At 33.6% G+C, this 20,866-nt stretch overlaps 1 protein-coding gene across 2 annotated transcripts in view; it reads left to right on the top strand.

Annotated features, from left to right (window-relative positions):
* The first annotated feature begins 289 nt into the window (after positions 1 to 289).
* Positions 290 to 20,866, top strand: part of LOC111699460 (endoribonuclease dcr-1) — a 64,096-nt gene continuing 43,519 nt past the window's right edge. Inside the window, exons 1-19 of one of the 2 annotated variants that reach the window (XM_023470146.1) lie at positions 290 to 644; positions 733 to 836; positions 1,612 to 1,704; positions 2,988 to 3,066; positions 4,014 to 4,066; positions 5,405 to 5,475; positions 6,282 to 6,329; positions 6,780 to 6,915; positions 8,409 to 8,464; positions 10,164 to 10,203; positions 10,958 to 11,046; positions 12,969 to 13,064; positions 14,722 to 14,764; positions 15,033 to 15,093; positions 16,675 to 16,739; positions 17,334 to 17,400; positions 18,644 to 18,762; positions 19,442 to 19,547; positions 20,578 to 20,677. In XM_023470146.1, coding sequence (XP_023325914.1) covers positions 756 to 836; positions 1,612 to 1,704; positions 2,988 to 3,066; positions 4,014 to 4,066; positions 5,405 to 5,475; positions 6,282 to 6,329; positions 6,780 to 6,915; positions 8,409 to 8,464; positions 10,164 to 10,203; positions 10,958 to 11,046; positions 12,969 to 13,064; positions 14,722 to 14,764; positions 15,033 to 15,093; positions 16,675 to 16,739; positions 17,334 to 17,400; positions 18,644 to 18,762; positions 19,442 to 19,547; positions 20,578 to 20,677 — 1,403 coding nt within the window. In that variant the 5' untranslated portion in view covers positions 290 to 644; positions 733 to 755. Of the gene's footprint in view, positions 645 to 732; positions 837 to 1,611; positions 1,705 to 2,987; positions 3,067 to 4,013; positions 4,067 to 5,404; positions 5,476 to 6,281; positions 6,330 to 6,779; positions 6,916 to 8,408; positions 8,465 to 10,163; positions 10,204 to 10,957; positions 11,047 to 12,968; positions 13,065 to 14,721; positions 14,765 to 15,032; positions 15,094 to 16,006; positions 16,069 to 16,674; positions 16,740 to 17,333; positions 17,401 to 18,643; positions 18,763 to 19,441; positions 19,548 to 20,577; positions 20,678 to 20,866 lie in introns of those variants that run through there. The other variant, XM_023470147.1, reaches the window with a different exon arrangement.

Here is a 20,866-nt window from a genome sequence, read left to right as displayed (position 1 = left end):
TGGGGGGGGAAGACAAACTACATAGAGTAATAAAAGGGCGAATTCTAGCTCAATCTGTACAACACAGTAGCAAAGGCAGTATACACTAAGTCCACCGGAATATGCATGGTTTTTAGCGTTACAATATTTCTTTTATTGTGCTTTCTAGATTTTTTAAAAGTATTTTTTAACTTCGAATTTTCTATATGCAAATTATTTTCATACATTCTTGCATAAAGCATAATTTAAAATAAAAAATATTAATTCTTTCAAACTTTATAATTTCAATAATAATTAAGAAAGATGGAGTTTGAGTACTCTACAAGAAGCACGAAAATTGCATGCACTGTACAGCTTGTATTGACCCATTTCAATAAGTTGTAAGAGCTACTGGCGAAATTATTTGTTAAAACACATTAAATATGCATTAAATTGCTCAAATGTCGGTTTGAAGAGGATGGGTTTTCTCTGTAAATCAAAACTAGTAATCCTCGAAATAATAATATAAAATACGGGAGAAAAACGAGAAACCTAGAGAAATCTAGTAATACTGCAACCTGCATCTGAGAAGCAAGTCCTCATATTTATAAATTATTATTTCTAAAGTTTTCATATTCCACTTTTATGACTCTAAAACTTCATATCCCGGCCTTAAATTTCCTAAAGTACGTTTTCATCTAATTCAATTTTTAAAGCTTTTATTACTACCTGAATCAAATTAAATGTGTTTCGTTATTTGTCAAGAATTTTCAGATAGTTTGAGTAAACAACAAACAATGGGGTCCAAGGCCCTTCCACTGGCCCTTAATCGGCCCAGTGAGGAGAAGATGAAGATGTTGGAAGCCAGACCATATCAGGTACAGGGTTTCCATATTTTGTACATGTATCTCATATATAACACATAAATGGTTACAATAGGTCATTTGGCTGCAGCGCCCGACCCCCTAGCCTGTCCTAGCCGCAGCGCTCGACCCAGAAATTGTCTTAAACTAACCTTAACCTAAAATAATAAAAAGTAAATAATAATTTTGCTGAAATCATGTACAAAATTGATAGGAGGGGGGTGGGTCCAAAAATCGTTGTGTCCTGTGTTTTTTAAGGGGGTCCAGCGCGTCCTGGGTCTCCTCCAGTGTGTCCTGGGTCTCCAGTGAGTCCTGGGTCTCATCCAGTGTGTCTTGGGTCTCCAGCGCGTTCTGGGTCTCATCCAGTGTGTCCTGGGTCTCACGGAAATTTAAAGATATTATGCTAAAACCCAACAAGCTGGGTGTTGTCCAAAAATCGTTTTATAGGAAATTACCAACAAAATAATTCAACTTACAATAATCCAATACATGAAGAAAAAGAACAATAATCCAAGTCGAGGGATTTTAAGAATGTGGTCTGATAAAAAGAAATATTGATTGTATTATTAATCTATAAATTGATAAGACTTCAGATTTATGATGATTTACGATTTACAATGTTTGATTTTTGATTTGAGTTATGATTTGTGATTTATGATGTACAATTGATTGATTGATTGATTACTATTTTTTGATTGATTGATTACTATTTTTTGATTGATTGATTACTTTTTTGATTGATTGATTGGTTGATTACTATTTTTTAATTGATGGATACAATTTCGTTTAGCTGGAACTTCTTGAGTTGGCGAAGAAAAAGAATATTATTGTGTATCTTGGAACCGGTTCAGGGAAAACATTCATTGCGGTCATGCTGATCCAGGTAGGCGACAGTGTGTTGACAGTGATCCAGGTAGGCGACAGTGTGTTGACAGTGATCCAGGTAGGCGACAGTGTGTTGACAGTGATTCAGGCAGGCGACAGTGTGTTGACAGTGTGTTGACAGTGATCCAGGTAGGCGACAGTGTGTTGACAGTGATCCAGGTAGGCGACAGTGTGTTGACAGTGATTCAGGTAGGCGACAGTGTGTTGACAGTGATTCAGGTAGGCGACAGTGTGTTGACAGTGATTCAGGTAGGCGTCAGTCTGTTGACAGTGATCCAGGTAGGCGACAGTGTGTCCTTTTTCATTTTCCCCTTTCAGGGCTTTGTTTTTAATTTGAATATTTAAATAATCTCCACTTAAGATTTGTTTATCAGCCCTCCCTTCCATATTTTATATATCAACTAGCCCATCAATTAAAGAGGAACCTGTCTGATTCACAACTATACCCTTCAATCTTTATCTAGTGGAGGATATCTACATTTGTTTAGCTTGGTGGTTAGTAATTTCCTGAAAGTTTCTGTACGTCTGAAATTTAATCAATTTTATCAAGAGAAAAATAGCTATGTTGTTTATTTAAAAATTATTATCGTTTTTTTCTTTGATTTTTTTTAAAAATTATGAAATATAGTAAAAAGAAATTCTCGTAAGAAAAAACAACAAAAGTTAAAATTTTTACAGAAAGTGAATCCTTTGTATGCAATGATTTGATAAAGCTTTTTGGGTATCCTTGTGAAGCAGACATTCCACTTTATATATTGTACAGGTCATGTACAAATCCTTAAACCAATGAATGTATAGGTCCTTTAACCACTGTATGTACAGGTTCTTTAACCACTGAATGTACATTGTACAGGTCTTTTAACCACTATATGTAACAGGTCCTTCAACCATTTATGTACAGGTCCTTTAACCACTGTATGTACAGGTCTTTTAACCACTGTATGTACAGGTCCTTTAACCACTGTATGTACAGGTCCTTTAACCACTGTATGTACATGTCCTTTAACCACTGTATGTACAGGTCCTTAAACCACTGTATGTACAGGTCCTTAAACCACTGTATGTACAGGTCCTTGAACCACAATATATACAGGTCCTTTAACCACTGTATGTACAGGTCCTTTAACCACTGTATGTACAGGTCCTTTAACCACTGTATGTACAGGTCCTTAAACCACTGTATGTACAGGTCCTTAAACCACTGTATGTACAGGTCCTTTAACCACAGTATGTACAGGTCCTTTAATCACTGTATGTACACCGTACAATGTGTTTGTTAAGCATCTGCGAGGTGAGCTGGGTAAACTGGAGAAGGGAAGGATCCAAGGAGGAAAGAAGGCAATATTTCTTGTCAGCTCAGGTAGCATTTCAAGGGTATATTTTTTCTTCAAAATAATCCCCCCCCCCTCGGAGATCATTTCCCCCTCGGACAGGGGGTATACAATATAAATGTATTTGGCAGTTTGGGAACATTAAAAGGCAAGCTTTTTCACTTTTGTCGAAACTTATTACTCAAAATTATAGTTATTTCCACTAAAAATCATTTGTTATTTGGATAATAAAGCCAGATATCTGGGAAACAGATATCCAGGGGTGTATATAATATATCCATTTTTTATTCATTCCCCCTCCCCCTCAAATTTTTTTTGATTCTTCCCCAAATTCAAAAAGTTTTTTTATATTTATATTGCAGTGCATAATAATCTTAAAAACCATAAATGGAAATTTTTCTGAACTTTTAGTATGGTGGCAAAGTAAAAAAAGTTGGAATTGACTATTTGTCAGTCAGGGAGTATATTGTTTCTTGGAATTCATTATCCATCAATTCCCCCTTCCCTTTTCCTTCCCTTTTTCTTCCCTTCTCTCCTATGGGTCTTTGCTTCTTCTCCCCCCCCCCCCAGGGGGGAAATAATTTTTTACACCCCTGCAAATTTCCCCCCCCCCCAACCCCTGTAAGAATTATATTTTACTTGAAATATATGTCCAAGATATAATTACAAATATTACAAAATACTCAGAAGGAGGTTAATTTAGGGTACCGTTATAAATCGTACATTCATTTCCTTTAATTTAAGTCTTTGAAAAAATTCTTTGTTTAATTCGATTAAAAAAAAATTGCCAGCCAGACGTTATGAGGACATAATAAAGCTGGTGGACTGCTTTTGTAGCCGCTTCACACTGGACTACACTGTTGTAGTTAACGGTGACAAGAAGTAGGGACAGAGAATAGATGTAATACCAATTTAGTGACCAATTTCGAAGAGCCAGCCTAAATTTGTCTTATGTCTTGTTTTGCTTTTTTTGTAGTTGCTCTGGTAGAGCAGCAGGCCAGGGAAATCAGGAATACGACAGGGTTGCAGGTGAATTTATTTATCTATCTCTCTCTATATATATATATAAATATATATATATACATTAAGATTTACTTTTACTTGTCTGTCTGTCTGTTTGTGTCCAAATCGGGACCAAATTATGTGTGGAACGTCACATGACCCCAGGAAAAGTTTATGGGTGATTAAAATTTCAAAAATTAGATTCAATTTTTGATTTTCATCAAAATCCACAAATTTTTCTTTTAAAATCCGCGAAATTTTTTGTTTGTTATTGTTTATAACATCAAAGAGAAAATGTTCACAATTTAAATAGAATATGGGCGCGCTGAATTCCTAGTACCAGTGCATAGGATCCATTTAGTTTTGATGCGGATCCGGATCCGCACTGGAAAAAAATGGATCCGGATCCAGTTTATTTCTTTAAGATTTATTGAATTCTTTTAACAAAAAATAATTTTCATTTTTTTGTTTTATTTTTTTGCGCTTATTTGTATCCGAAAACTTAATGAACCATTCAGAAATGAGGAAATTTTTATAATCTCTTTTTTTTTCAAAAGTTCAGAGTTAGGTTTAAGGAGTAAAAAAGTTTTTTTTTGCAATTTTTGGTTGATACAGGGTGGCCAAAATGTACGGATTGTACGGATTGATTTTTTTTGTACCCTAAAATTGTACGGATTGTACGGATTGCACGGATTGTACGGATTTGTTTTCAAATTGTACGGATTGTACGGATTTTATCCTGGAAAATACACCGTTTTTTTTTAAATTTTCACTCATTTCAGCAAATTTTTCATGAAAATAAAAAAAAAATTATCGTCAAAATGAAGTTAGTTTAACTTATTTTCTGCATTCTAAATAATATTAGATTGATTAAGGTTTCAGTTGACAATCAAAATTCATTCATAATTTTCGAGATATGTCCAAGAAGTGTTTATTTGAGAATATTATTGTACGGATTGTACGGATTGTTTTTCGAAAATTGTACGGATTGTACGGATTTCTTCTGAAAATGTACGGATTTTTGTACGGATGGGTTCAAAAAAGTTTTGGCCACCCTGTAATGATATTTTACCCCTTGGATCCGGATCCTAAGCAACTGTATAAATTGTGTAACACAGTGATCTAAAGGTTGCTAGTTATCGCAATAATATGAAATTTTGTGAATTTGTGATCTTCCATGCAAAGATGGAAATGCCCGATCTGAAAGCTTTGTCTGATCAAGTATGAAATAGTTATCAATGTTTTTGTTTGTAGTTTCTTTGCAAAAGTGACTTACGCATTTCTTGCTTGTACCGTTGTTAATCGGGCATCTTTGCATATTGGGTCACTTGACACTACGCTCACAGTTTTTTTACATTTTTTTAGGTTGGTACCTACTGTGGATCTGATGGAGTTGATGACTGGGAGGAATCTAAATGGATGGACGAATTCTCAAAGTAAATTAATAAAATGATATTTACACGTTACAGGGGTATTTATTTTTCTGAAAAATGTCCCCCCAATTTTCACGATTTTAAGTGAGTGTTCTCGGAAAATGAAAAGGAATATAGGCTTACGGCGAATAATAACCGCTTTTGATCGAGCTACTAATCTTACTTTTAGCTGTTGCGTCTATAAGGAGAAAATTGTTAAAAAACGACTCATGCTGATACAAATTGAGAAAATTGCAACATTCAACTCGGATCGTAAAAAAATCAATTTAATTCCAAAGAAATCATATAGATATTACCACCAATAATCATCGATCATTTTTTGACGCATTCGTTAATAGTTGATATTTCATAATTTTTTATGGTATGATAGTTCTTTTTATAAACATTTATTCCTGGTTCGAGGATTTTCGATCATGATGAGACATTTTCCTAGTTTCCAAGAATGTTCGAAAATCCAGCGCAAGTGAAATATTATTTTTAAAAATCAGAAATATTATGAAATATTAACTAGATACGAAGGCGTCGCAAAATAATTGATGACTTTTGTTTTTAATGTCTGAATGATTTCGAAAATCATTTATTTCTCTGCGGAAGCAAAGTATGTTTGAAAAAATATGTCAGTTGTAAATCGTCGAAAAATGAATGATTTTTTTTGGGAAAATAAATAAACTGTTAGATAAAAGGTTTTAAAAAGGGGATTTTGATGTCCAGCTTTTCACCCCCCCCCCACCCTCTTACGTCTTCTAAAATATACATCCCTATAAATATAGAGGCGTTATTGAGCTCTTTTGTTTATTTATATTGTTAAGGTATCAGGTGCTGGTGTTTGTCCACGAGGTTTTCAGATCAGTTCTTAGGTGATCTCATTTTTTTAATCAATTGAATAAATTCTATATATATATATATAATTATCTTCTTCCATAATCCATAGAATACAATACATTATACATAAATGTCATAATCCATAGGATACAATACATTATACATAAATGTCATAATCCATAGGAATATACATAATTAATAATCTAGCACTTAAAGTTTTCCATTCTTTTATCCATAAGCATCTTTCTGCAAGCCTTTATTTTGAAATAAGATAAAGAAAAAAATATTTTCATTGATTTCCAAAAATTTCGAAAATTCAAAAATTTTGTTTTAAGTTTACGTTTTATTTGTGACCACTGGCTTTATAACCATAAAAAAATTGGGCCTGATCGGCGCGGACAATTCATTTTATACAAATCCTTTTTCTCTCAGGTTTTTTTAACAAAAACTCTTTAAATTACTAAATAATTGTTTTTTAATTCTAGTTGCAAATTCCTACAGTTCCGAGACCTGGCCCTGCTAGTGCTTGACGAGTGTCACCATGCAGTGAAAAACCATCCCTACAGTGTCATCATGAACATGTATAACGAGAAAAAGTCTGAAGGAAGTCCGGTCCCAAAGGTAGCCTTCAATAATTTAATCAAGTACTATTTCTTATTTCTTATGTTCGCTATAACTAGTGGATTTGGATTTTGGATTTGTACTGAAAAAAACCGGATCCAGGTCATGCACATGTCTTTAAGTTCTAATGATATTTTTAAAACAAAAAAAAATAACGTTTTAAAATTATTTTTCTCATTTTTTTTTGCTTACTTTTATGCTAAAACTCGATGAACCATTAAGTTTTGTGGTTCAAAATTTTAAGGTTTTCGGGTGGCTCTAAAAAAATATTATGCGGCCTGCTAACTTTATAAATAATTAAATCCACCATAAGTTTGTTTCTCTCGCTAAACGAAGCTAACGTACTTTCCGTGAGAGAAAAGAAAAGTGTAAGTTCTGAATTTTTTTGTAAGCAAAGAAATGAAAGAAATCTTGGATTTTATAAAATAGGATCAAAAAGGGATCTAAAAAGTGGTCCTTAAAGGGATCTAAAGGGGAATCTGAGAAGGGATCTAAAAAGTGGTCTTAAAGGGATCTAGAAAGGGATCTAAAAAGTTATCTAAAACGTTATCTAAAAAGTGATCATAATAGGGATAATGAAAAAATGATAGACAAGGATCAAATATTATCCATAGATCTTTTTTTTGCGATAAAAAAAATATCTTAGTAGTGGGAATATATTTGACACGGTTGAGTTTAAAAGAAAACTAATTTGTTGTATAACAATGAAGGACCAATCATCTTGGCTGAGATATCAAAACTTTTTCTTCGCGGAAAACCCAATTAATCTTTTATTTGTTTTAAATTAATACATAATATGAGAAAGGTTTAACATGTGCTGCGAGCAGGAAGAGGGAGGGGGTGCAGAGGCGCCATGATCCCCGCAAAAATGATCTCCGAACCTCAGGATTTGCAGAATTACCTCCCGGCCCCGCAAAACTGGTCTCCCAGCCTCATTTTTGTTAAGCCAATAAATTTAAACAAAAAATAAAAACAACAAGCGGAGACCAAAATGCGGGGCGTGGAGACAGAATGGCGGAAGGCTTGGTGACGTCACTGAGGCTGGGAGACCAGTTTTGCGGGGCCTGGAGGTAATTCTGCAAATCCTGAGGTTCGGAGATCATTTTTGCGGGGATCATCGCGCCTCTGCACCCCCTCCCTAGCAGGAAAAGAGTTTTAAGGGATTGTAAAGCATAATTTCAAGTAATCCTCCATGCAAAGGTGGCAATGCCCGATTAGCAACGGTACCCTTAAAATTTACCTCAATATGATAAAAAAATTGGAAGAAACCACTTTTTGTTTTACTTAAAAAGTGATTATTTCTGTGAGTGCAACGAATGCATGAATTTTTAATTCATTCTTTATTAGACAAAGCTTTGAAAGGTATCGTTGTAAATCGGGCATTGCTATCTTCGCATGGAGGGTTACTTGAAACTACACTTACAGTTTCTTTAAACCATTTCGTCCATTCAAAAGTTCTAAACTCTGCCTTCTGTCTAACTTCAGTAAACTAGGTGTTGGGATTAACAGCATGCGTTGTCGTGGAGACGTGTAATGTGGAACAATTCAGGTAAAGAGTTTGAAATTCAGGGTTTCGTACAAAATATAGGGTTTCGTATGAAATTCAGGGTTTTGTATGAAATTCAGGGTTTTGTACGAAATTCAGGGTTTCGTATGAAATTCAGGGTTTCGTATTAAATTCAGGGTTTCATAAGAAATTCAGGGTTTCGTATGAAATTCAGGGTTTCGTATTAGATTCAGGGTTTCATATGAAATTCAGGGTTTCATATGAAATTCAGGGTTTCATATGAAATTCAGGGTTTCGTAAGAAATTCAGGGTTTCATAGAAAATTCAGGGTTTCGTATTAAATTCAGGGTTTTGTATGAAATTCAGGGTTCATACGAAATTCAGGGTTTCGTATAAAACTCAGGGTTTCGTTTGAAACTCAGGGTTTTATTTGAAATTCAGGGTTTCCTATGAAATTCAGGGTTTCGTATGAAATTCAGGGTTTCGTATGAAATTCAGGGTTTGGTATGAAATTCAGGGGTTCGTATGAAATTCAGGATTTCGTATGAAATTCAGGGTTCCGTATGAAATTCAGGGTTTGATATAAAATTCAGGTTTTTTTACGAAACTCAGGGTTTTGCATGAAATTCAGGGTTTCGTATGAAATTCAACTCAGGGTTTTGTATGAAATTCAGGGTTTGATATGAAATTCAGGGTTTCGTATAAAATTATCGGGACTCTGTCCTTTTTTAAGGGAAATACAGCAGGGATTAAACTTTAAGAATCATCTGGATGAACATTCTTCAATGTTCACTCATTACACTCAAAAATGCTACTTATTAGCATTTAGACACAACAAATTTGCCACAAATAGCTAGTATTTAAAAGTAAAAATCTGACACAAATAGCACTTTATTCCATAAAATCTGCCACTTATTGAAGTCTTATTCTTCCCTCAAAAGCTCTACATGAACCCCTGCAGTAAATTTTTTGCACTTTTAATAAGATTATTAACTACAAAGTTTGAAATTTTAGGTATCATTACAGGGGACATTAGAACACTCGGCCCATTTCTAACACTGAGTGTATGAACTAATGTCCCCTGCATTAAAGTTGTAACACCTCCAGATTAAATACAAAATTAAATAACTCTAATACTCTACTGAGTTATTCCTTTTAAATTAAAAAGAAAATTTTTATGATCAAAAGTCTTAAAATCTCATTTGATAATTTAAAAAAAAATTAAATTAAAAGTAAAAATTTTGCAAACATGTAACGTCGTAACATATATTAAAATTGAAATATCTTTTATATGTAATTCCAACTAGAAAATTATTTTGTATGCCTTGTTCATAATTTGAATAAATATCTACATTTAAAAAATGTAAAGGGACTGTAAGCATAATTTTAAGTGACGACCGTTGCTAAGATGGCAATGTCCGATTAACTATGGTACCCTTAAAGCTTTGTCTGATCAAGTATGAATTTTATGTATATGAATGTTTAAAATGTTTGAAAACTGATTATTTTCAAATTCGATGTCTCTGCAAAAGTGACAGTGCATTTCTGCCGCAGGAAAACATTCAAGAATTTTCAGAATTGAACACTTTAAACCCTGTCAAAATCAACATTACTTACCAGATTAATGTTACCAGGGTACCGTTGTAAATTGTGCATGTCCCTTATAGAATGGAGGGTCAAATGAAATTACGCTATCAGTCCCTTAAATGTCGTGAAAAAAAGTTGAATTTTTTATTTTCAGAAAGCAGAAATTTCGTCTTGAGGAAAAGATGGACTGCAAGGTAGAAATTGAAATTTTTTTAAATCAATATTTTATAGTTTGGTAGTTTCTATCATATCTTCGCCCGAGCCTCATTCTCCTTATTTACTCGTCCGAGCCACATCTGAATATTATCTTTTCCATGCGTCGAATGGTTAAATGTCATTAACCTTTCCAATAAATCTGATTACTTCAAGGCACAAATGAAATATTTAATTTTTATTAATTAAATAAAAATGAATTTGATTGAGTTTAAAGTTCAATTATAAATGTTTTAATGCATATATTTAGATATTTTCTAATATAAAATGTCGCCGATCATTCCGAGTTGAGAACAAAATCAAGAATTATCAAAGATAAATTTGTTTAGTCCACTGTATATCTATTATTAATTATATGTAAATGTACATTATAAATATATCTTCGTCCGAGCCACAATCTTCATGTTTTCTAGTCTAAGCCACCTTGCAACAAAATCTGTTTCAAGCGTCGAAATATTTAAGTTTATGACTCTTTTTAAAAAATCTCGGTAATTTAGGGCATAAATGAAATATTGAATATTCCTTAATAGAATAAAAAAGCTTCAATTAAGTTATAAATTGAGGTTTTTGATTTTTGTTTAAAAGAGCTTAGAAATTCGATACTTGACCAGAAGAACATCGCAAGGATGTCCTTTTGGAGGTGGCTTGGATGACTAAATAAGGATGTTAAGAAGAATTGTTGTGGTTGGCCTTTCAGCCCTTAATTGAGTACTTTGATGACAACATGTGTTCCAGGTGGCGACGACAGAAGATTTGAAGAGTATTCTGCAGTTTGTTACAGCTCCTGAGGAATCTTTTGAATTCTATTCCCTTGGAGTGCAAAGGTAGGATATATTCTTGTAGGAGTTCCAGAGGAATCCTTTGAATATTATTTCCTTGGAGTACAAAGGTAAGATATACCCTTGGAATACAAAGGTAGGGTGTGTATTCATGTAACTTCTTCAGAGGAATCCATTGAATGCAATTTCCTTTGATTATTAAGGTAGGATATTGTCCTGTAACAGCTCCAAAGCAATCCTTTGAATACTATTTCCTTGGAGTACAAAGGTCAGATATATACCCTTTTGGGGTACAAAGGTAGAGTGTATATTCCAGAGGAATCCTGTGAATAATATTCTCTTGGAGTGCAAAGGAAGGATGAGTGTATTCTTGTAACAGTTTTAGAGGAATCCTTTGAAAACTATTCCCTTGGAGTACAAAGGTAGGATATATTCTTGTAACTACTCCTTAGGAATTCTTTATACACCATTCCCTTGGGGTACAAAGGAAGGTTCTATTCTTGTAACTGGTCCAGAGAAATTCTTAGAATACTATTTCCTTGGAATTCAAAGGTAGGATATATACTTGTAACTGCTCCAGAGAAATCTTTTGAATACTATACTTTTAGAGTACAATTATAGTATTTATTCTTGTAACAGCTCCAGAGGAATCTTGAATTCTATTCCCTGGGAGTACAAAGGAAGGATATATTTTTGTAACAGAGGAATCCTTTGAAAACTATTCCCTTGGAGTACAAAGGTAGGATATATTCTCGCAACAGCTTCAGAGGAATCCTTTGAATACTATTCCCTTGGAGTACAAAGGTAGGATATATTCTTGTAACAGCTCCAGAGGAATCCTTTGAATACTATTCCCTTGGAGTACAAAGGTAGGATATATTCTTGTAACAGCTCCTGAAGAATCCTTTGTATACTTCCCTTGAGTACAAAGCTTAAGGTTTGGAGAATGTATGGGGTGTCTAAAAAAAACGCGGAATAAGGGTCTAAAGACTTGTTTTTAATCAAGATTAAGACCATTTTAAAAATCAACGTACAATTTCCGATTAAATGAGACCAATTTAAGGCATGTAGATCTAAAAATAACAATTTTATAGACTTCTAAAAATACCTAATGGAGAGATTAAATTTGGTACAAATAAGATAATATCCGTTTGCACAGTTTTGTATAAGGGTCTACAGATTAGCTTGTAATCAGATTTTCAAGAGTAGATCCATTTTTTAAATCTACGTACAATTTCCGTTTCAATGAGCTCATTTTAAAGCTTCTAGATCCAAAGATAACAATTTTCTAGGCTCCTAAAGTTTCCAACTGGAGCAAAGTAATAAGTAAAAGATGATCTCAGGTTGCACAATTTTGTATTCAATGTTGGTTACAGGTTTATTACAGTACAATCTTCATTTTTAGATCTACAAGACTTAAATTGGGCTCATTCAATCGGAAATCGTACGTTGATATCAAAAATGGTCTCAATCTTGAAAATCCGATTACAAAGAAGTCATCTAGACCCTTATGAGTAATCGGGAATTATCTTTATTTTCACCAAATTTACTCACTCCAGTTAGAAACTTTAGGAGCCTTGAGAATTGTTATATTTAGGTCTACAAGCCTAAAACTGGGCTCAATAAATCGGAAATCGTACGTAGATTTTATGAAATACCTAATTGTTGAAAATCCGATTACAAACGAGTCTGTATATCCTTATTCCCCGTTTTTTTAGACATCTTGTATGTTATTTAGATACCCCACTGGTCGGGAAAATTTCTCATATTCATATTTTTAAGAAAGAAGTTTGAAATTTCAAATTTTTCACCAACAGGTTGCAAAAAAACAGAGATTAGAATTTTTTTTGCCAAGTGACTCTTCCAAATAGAAACTTCCAAACCAAGTGGACGTAGGGATGATTATTACTTTTATGTGGTTGGCCTCACATCTCAAATCCCATTGGTTAAAAGAATTTTCTTTCTAGAGCTGAGATGAATAAAATACAGGAGCTATATACAGCAGTTTTAGCAAAATTAGAAGAAATAAAGAACGAGGAGGACGATAAATTGAAGAAGGAGAGGTAGGATTTTAATACATTTTTATGTCGATTCCCAGTTAAAAACAGTATGACCATTTCGAGACGTACAAGGATTGTATCCTTAAGAGTGGTAAGTCAGATTAACAAAGCTTTTTTTTGATTCAGAATTAAATAGACATGTTTTTAACAAAAAATTATTATTTTTAAATGTTGGAATCATTGTAAATCAGGCTTCTCTTGCTATGGAGAGCCACTCAAAATTTTAATTGCTAATGCCAATTAATATTGCTGACAAGGTTTGTGGGACGAGGGAGGGGGTGCAGAGGCGCCATGATCCCCGCAAAAATGACCTCCGAGCCTCCAGATTTGCAGAATCACATACAGGCCCCGCGAAACTGTCTCCCGGCCTCCATGACGTCACAAAGCCTTCCGCCATTCTGTCTCCACGCCCCGCATTTTGGTCTCCGCTTGTTTTTTCTTTTGTTAAATTATATTGGCTTAACCAAAAAAATATCAAAATATATCTTCATGGTAGACTCTGTCATAGTTTAAAGAATCATCTAATCAACAAATTTGACATATAAATTTATTCAATTGATCTGAAGTTGTTTTTCTGTTAAAGTTTACATTAAGATGGATTGAGTAAAAGAAGACCTTTATAAACAACTTATCTAATATTTTTGAAGACATCATGATTTGAAGATCATATTAACTCTATCGATTCCTTAGCATTACATGTTATCAAAAAAAAAAATGCAAATTAACAAGGATCTGTCCTGTGATACGAGTTTTTGCGCTCTCCCTCCCTCCCCCCCCCCCCCCCCCCCCCTCTGTGTATCAAAATTTATTTATATGACTAATTCCTCTAATTTTCAATATATATTTTAAGTAAATTTAACCTATTAAAACAATAGAATAGGTCTTCAATTATTCTAAAGCATACAATAAAAGCAAAAATACAAGGATTTCTCAAAAACTACTGGGTTTTGTAAATTGCCGCTGATATAATTTGATTCGTTCATGAAATCCATGTAAAATGATATAACATTTGTTGATCTTTATACAAAATTGGAATATTTCTTCACAGTTTAAGGAATTTGTGAAATTTAGAAACAAAATCAAGGCTTTAATCTCAATTAAAATGCACTTTTTAATACAAATTGTTAATGTATCATTCTGAACTTTGTTATCATGTTGAGAATTTTTGAAAAAACGGTTTTTGGTGGATATAAAAGCCAAATAATTTAAATGGAGACAATGGCGGGAGGAGGCTTGTTGACGTCACTAAGGCTGGGAGACGGTTTCCCGGGGCCTAGAGGTCATTCTGCAAATCTGGAGGCTCGGAGGTCATTTTTGCGAGGATCATCGCGCCTCTGCACCCCCTCCCTCGTGAGACACGCCGTACCTCAAGGTTGTTAATAAGTTTAAATATTAATAAAGACGACATTTACCTACATTAAAGGGCATCCAGATCATGGAAAGTTGTGATGTGCACTGTTTAGCTTCTCATTTTAATTATTTTCTCATGTTGTGTGGATACCAATTATATCATAGATTAAAAAAATAACAGATAGGACACAAGATGTCGTCTTTTCAAGATGTAGATGAAAGTTGTTCACAATAGCCCGGACCAGAAGCTCAGAGGAGTTTCGCGCAGTCGGCGTAGAATTATTTATTTTGAAATAACTTTTTGTTTCAGGTCGTTTCGCCAGAGAGATATTGCTTTGAAAGACCTAAAAAAGGAAGCATGAAAACTGTTTGATTTGATTTTGCTTTTACTCAATTTTTAGTAAGAAAAAGAACAATATTTTGCGGAATATTTGATCCAATTCATGGATTCGGGCTTGACAAACCTAATTATTTTCAATGGAATTTACTTGTATTTTGTAAAATCTACATAAACAGAGGTCTTCAAAATCATAATTTTAGTCCAACAGTCGTATTTACATTCTACAGTTTTATGGGTCTCACTATTTTCTATCAAAAAAAATGTTTTTTTTTGTGGTGAAGGATTTTAAGAAACTGAAAAACGATGTGGTTGTGAACAATCAGACGATCATTGAGAGTTTAGGTAAAATATACAGAGTTAGAAACATCATATATAGATAATAGATAAAGAAATAGGGATTAGATATATTTGGTGATCAGTTCAATTGCTAGGTCAAAAGTTGACCGGACCTAAGTTTTGGGAGAACTTTGAAGCTGTCTGATGTGTATTTTTTTTTTTCTGATGTGTATTTTTTTTCCTGATGTTTTACCTGCTAGTAGCTTGAAATTCAACTTCTTTAGTTGCCCTGTTTCAAGTTAAAGGACTAGTTAAAATCTTTTCTACAATTTGATGGGTGTTATATTTTTAATCCTCTAAAACACGGTAAATTCGCAAGTTTTTTTACCCATGCTATTTTTTAACATAAAAATTCACTTATTTTCCCCTATCAATAGTTATTTTTCACAATTTAGTGGGTTGGGAGGGGGAATAACACTAAAAAAACAATTATCTTCTGGGGGAAAGTTGTTTTTTTAAAAATATATATCCCCCCGGCAATTTTTTAGTCATAGTTTATACGGACATTCTGTTTTGGAGTGTATCCCATGATAACATTTTTCATACAGTGAAACCCCTAATAACGAATACATCGAAAGAATTCATCAAATGTCGTATCCTTCACTTTCTGATAATGGAATGTTGCAGATATTTAGTTTTTTAATTAAATGATTAAATGGAACTCTTTAAAACTGTTCCCACATATTCATGACTATTTATTTATTTTCGCAAATACTGAAATTTACGTAATATAGTATAAAACTCATTGAAAAATTGTCAAGACGACATTTGATAAATTCTTCCGATGTATTCGTTATTAAGGGTTTCACTGTACCTAAATTTGTCTCCAGGTGGTTGTGAATATTCCGAAGTTGTATTAAAACAAACTTAATTCGAAAACAGTTTTTAAATGTTTTTAAATTTATCACAAGTTTTTTAGAAACGAACCAAATCGATGAACAACTTCACTTGAAACTTGAGTGTATTGGATGTTGTCAAAAAGTAAATATTTTTACCAAAAGCGTTAAAATTGACTCATCAAGTAAAACCTACACAGCTCCAACATATTGTTTTCTTGAATTTATCCTGTTAAACATTATTTTCTTCCTAATTGTCCATAAAGATGGATTAAATCCGTTGAAATATTTTTTAAATTTCAAAAATTGAATGAGTTATTTCTAAAAAACCGCTGAAAAAAATGTACTTTTCTGTTAAACAAGCATTTTGGGCGGTTTTTTAAACCTAACTCTTTTATTTTTAATTCATTAATTCATTTCAACGGATCCGAGTTCTCTGATTGAACACGAAGAAATCGATTTGAATTTCATGACATTTTTTTGTTCACTTTCTTAAGCACTTTTTAAAACTTTTGGTGTTGATCTCCTAGAATTTTATAGGTGTGGACCTAAAATTTTCAGGAATTTCTCACATTATGGCGTTCAATGGGAAAGTTACCGCGCTCATCGCGCGCGCCATTCTTTAAAATTAGTAACCATTTGTGGACACCTTACTGAACTCTGTTATAACTTTATTCTGACAGTCGTCTTTCTTTTCCTTAGTTTTAAGGTCCCACTGTAAGTAATAAGTTAATACGAATATTCTGTTAAGGAGTTTATCCCATGATGACCAAACTTGAACATATCATCGAGAATGTTAAAAAAGAATCCAGGAAGGTAATGTTTGTGGTGGGGTCGGGGGCGTGGGGGCAGTTTTAAATAAGATAATTGAAGGGTGGAAGTAAGCGCAAATGGGACATGGGGAGTGAGGGTGGGTGGGTAGAAAATGCTATGGGGGTGACACGTTTTTACAGTTCTTCCATGGAAAATTTACCTTTTTCAAGCTTGTTTTTATTTTAGTTTTTTAATTTCTAAATAGTCACAATTGTCTTTAAGTCGTATTCCGTGTGGTTTGTGAATGTGGTAGGAGAAAACTTGGCCCTTTTTTTAACTTTAAAACTTAAAATTTTAAAATGGTTTTATCTGAACTTTTACTTCCCTTGCTCTATGCAAAATGTTTAAGCTAAGAGAAGATAAATGAAATTAACCAAAAGCAACTCAAAAATGATAGTTTTGTTTAGTTGTTTTCTCTATATATTTTCTTGGGATACAAATTCGCATAGGTTGATAATAGCAAAACTTTACAGAAAAGAGTTTTTAAACTTAAAAAACAGTATGTTGTGGTCAAAGTCCAAAAATCTTAAAAGTGATAGAAACACGAGCCAAGTTATCACCCATTACTATCTGTGGGTAACCTTGTTTATTGTTAAGGAGACAAACCTCTACTATTCGGACTCAGCTAGAGTACAGTTGTATACAACTACAATTCAATACTTAGGTAACCCTCAATAATAAACCTATGATTTAAAAAAAATATTTAGCATTGCGTTATTTTTCCGCACATACAGTCGTCGTCTTTAACATCAATGCAATGAAGACGACCAAGCTTACAAACAGCATGGATACATTTTTTGAGTCTTTATAATATCAAAATGTACAACTATACACTCTATTTGCATTTGCTTTTTCTTCGCTTATAGTGTTCAATTATAATTTTAATGAATATTTACTAATTTTGTCCTTAATACATGGTAACAGCTTTGATTAAATGTCGTCTTCTATGCCCCAGTGCTGAATAGAGTTTGCAAGGAACTTACAGGGTGCAAGGTTTCAAACATCATGGACACACATTTGTGTAGACATGGAAAAAAGTGAAGCTGTCTTTTAACAACTTCCATAGCTTTATTTACTTGTAAACTTTAATTTGAAAAACTTGTTAAAAATCAAAACTTTAATAGAAAAGTCGTCTTCATTGTATTGATATACGCGCCGATTTCTGTAGTTTGACCACTTTTCGTTTATCATCTAACCCCACGTCGATTTAATCGGTATTAATACCTTTTCTTTTTAATTCCTTCTGTTATATCAGTTTAAATATTTCAACAAAATTGGCGATTTTCAACAACCAAAGCTGCGAACACATAATAAAAGATATTTGATTATTATTTCAAAAGCTGTTTTAAAACTACCGACATAAGAAATGACGCAACTTAAGTGACCTCCAATCAAAGCTTTACATGTCTGATTACAACGGTACCTTTTTTGGAAGATAATTTTGTTAATTCATTGTAAAAAGGGACAAATCATGTCAATTTACTTTCTTGTCAAAATCATTTTCACAAGAAGCTGCTTTTGATAATGATCAATTTATAGATGTTAATAAGAATATCATAAACATTTTTTCTCTGAAAAGGTTTTAAAAGCCCCAGTGTAAATCTTTCATGTAACTTATAAATGATGTTTTAAGTTACCCTTCATGCAAAGATTGCGATGGCTAAATTACAATGGTATCCATGAAAGCTTTGTCTGATCAAATAGGATAAAGACATCAATGTTCATAATTTAGAAATATAAATTTTTTCAACTGTGGGTTCTCACCAAGAGTGACTTGCGCATTTCTTTGCAAGAAAAAAACGGGAATTATCATATTTAAACACTATTGTGAATCGGGCATTTCCATCTTTGGATTAAAATCACTTAAAATTTCGGCTACAGTCCCTTTAAAAATTGTATTTGTTCAGTGGAGCTCAAGAAAATATGTTACAAAATGGAGAAAGATGAATCTACATCGTCCAAACTTGAAAAGATTGGAAGCTTTGCATCAACAAAGTTTCTGAAACTTTTGGAAATAATTCTTCAGGAATCACTTTTTAAAGTTTAATAATTAATCGTTTGTTTAGCCGGGAAAAAACCCTTCAATATTTTTAACAATATTTTTTAATGAAAACTCGATTATAACTTACCCTCTTAATTAATATACCACATTCTTGTCGGATTTACTACATAGCCAAATCAGGAATAATTACTATTATTCTAAAAACTGCTAAATTAAAAAAATGTATTTACAGTGGGACAAATGCATTATCTCGAAACCCTGATAAAACGATATTTTAGATTAAGGTTCTCTTGAAATTAAGTGAACAGCCCCTGTAAAGGGAGTGTTCGAGAAAAATGAAAAATAGGTTGACGTCGAATTGAATTCAATTTAGATCGTTACTAATTTTAATTCTATCTGTTACGTCTAAAAGGGGAAAATGTTAAAAGCAACTCATAGATCATAGGTCATAGGTCATAGGTCATAGATCATAGGTCATAGGTCATAGGTCATAGATCATAGATCATAGATCATAGATCATAGGTCATAGGTCATAGGTCATAGGTCATAGGTCATAGGTCATAGGTCATAGGTCATAGGTCATAGGTCATAGGTCATAGGTTATAGGTCATAGGTCATAGGTCATAGGTCATAGGTCATAGGTCATAGGTCATAAGTCATAGGCCATAGATCATAGATTAGAAAGTTACCAAGTGATATAAAGGAGAAGAAGTCTGATGGATTTAAAAGTTTACGCGGCATCATTTTTGTTGAGAGACAATCTTTGGCGGTCTACATGGCAGGCATGCTCCAGGAGGTTATTCAGGAGGGTAAGTTCTTACATTTTAAATAGAAGTAATTAGAAAGGATTTAGATGTCTTCAAAAGTTTTACCTTTATATATAGGGTTACCCACAAAGGATGAGACTTCAGAGACGCGTCTACGGAATTTATACGACCTGTTGCCTTATATTCAGCATTTGCCATTTTCTGTTGTGCGCATATGCCCCGTAAAAATCCAAAACAGAGAGGGAGATTTAATTTTGTAGATCCAGAAAAATAATATCTGTGGGATGCCTGCGTAGAGACTGGCAGCTGGTGGGGTCTTAAATTTAAGACATGTGGTCGCAGCACTCGGCCCAGAAAGTGTCATAGCTTAACCTAACCCGTGGTCGCATCGCTCGGCTCCCTAGCCTGTCCTAGCCGCAGCGCTCGGCCCAGAAAGTGTCTTAACCTAACCTAACCCTAAATAAATACTAATTTAATTATTTTTTGGATCTACAAAATTCAATCCTCCTGTCTGTTTTGGAATTTTATGGGGCATATGCGCACAACAGAAAATGGCAAATCCCTTATATTCACGATTCCCTGCAACTTTAAACTTGTTTTTTCCTTTGACAAATCATTTTATATGCCATTACAAGACTATATTCAAGGCAGAAGACTTTGGGAACGTCATATTGAAAGAGTTTCGGATCGTCTTTACAGTCTCATCCTTTTTGGGTAACCCTGTATACTAGTTTCATATAGATATTTTATAAAAGCTGGCTATTAGCATTGTTGCAATTAGAGAGGTTAGGCGGCCTCTCTTTTAGCATATCCAATATTGTTATGGTCAAAATTGGGGGGAAAATATAAAATTCCTGGATTTTACATTCTCAAGATACCTCTAGTCCTGCCATTTCCAAAATGTGGTCCGCCTTTTGATTTAGCTATACTATCTCCGTTAATTTTGATAGTACAAAAAGGTAGACCACATTTTGGAAATTCCAAAACCAGGAGATTTGTTCAGTTATTTTTTCAAGAAAACTACATGCTAAAGTAGGTAATACACCATATATTATAATTTATATTATTTTAGAGCCTGAGTTTTCAGAGTTGAATGTCGACTACGTCCACGCAGTAACCACTGGACTGAATGTGAAGAACTATCAGGATCGGAAACAAATATCTTCAGAAAGGTGAGATACATTTTTTTTCAATTCAAGTGCTTAGGATCCGGATCCAGATCCATGGTGTCCGCAACACTGGCTTCCTGGATCTGGATCCACAGATCTGGGTCCAAGGGGCAAAGCCGCAAATTATCATCCAAAAACTGCAAACAAATATCTTATGCTTTCAAAACCCAAATTTGAACTGTTGAAAAAAAG

Source organism: Eurytemora carolleeae, unplaced genomic scaffold, assembly GCF_000591075.1.
Source record: "Eurytemora carolleeae unplaced genomic scaffold, Eaff_2.0 scaffold350, whole genome shotgun sequence".
Taxonomy (NCBI): Eukaryota; Metazoa; Arthropoda; class Copepoda; order Calanoida; family Temoridae; genus Eurytemora; species Eurytemora carolleeae.
This window is presented reverse-complemented; position numbering and strand designations above follow the sequence as displayed.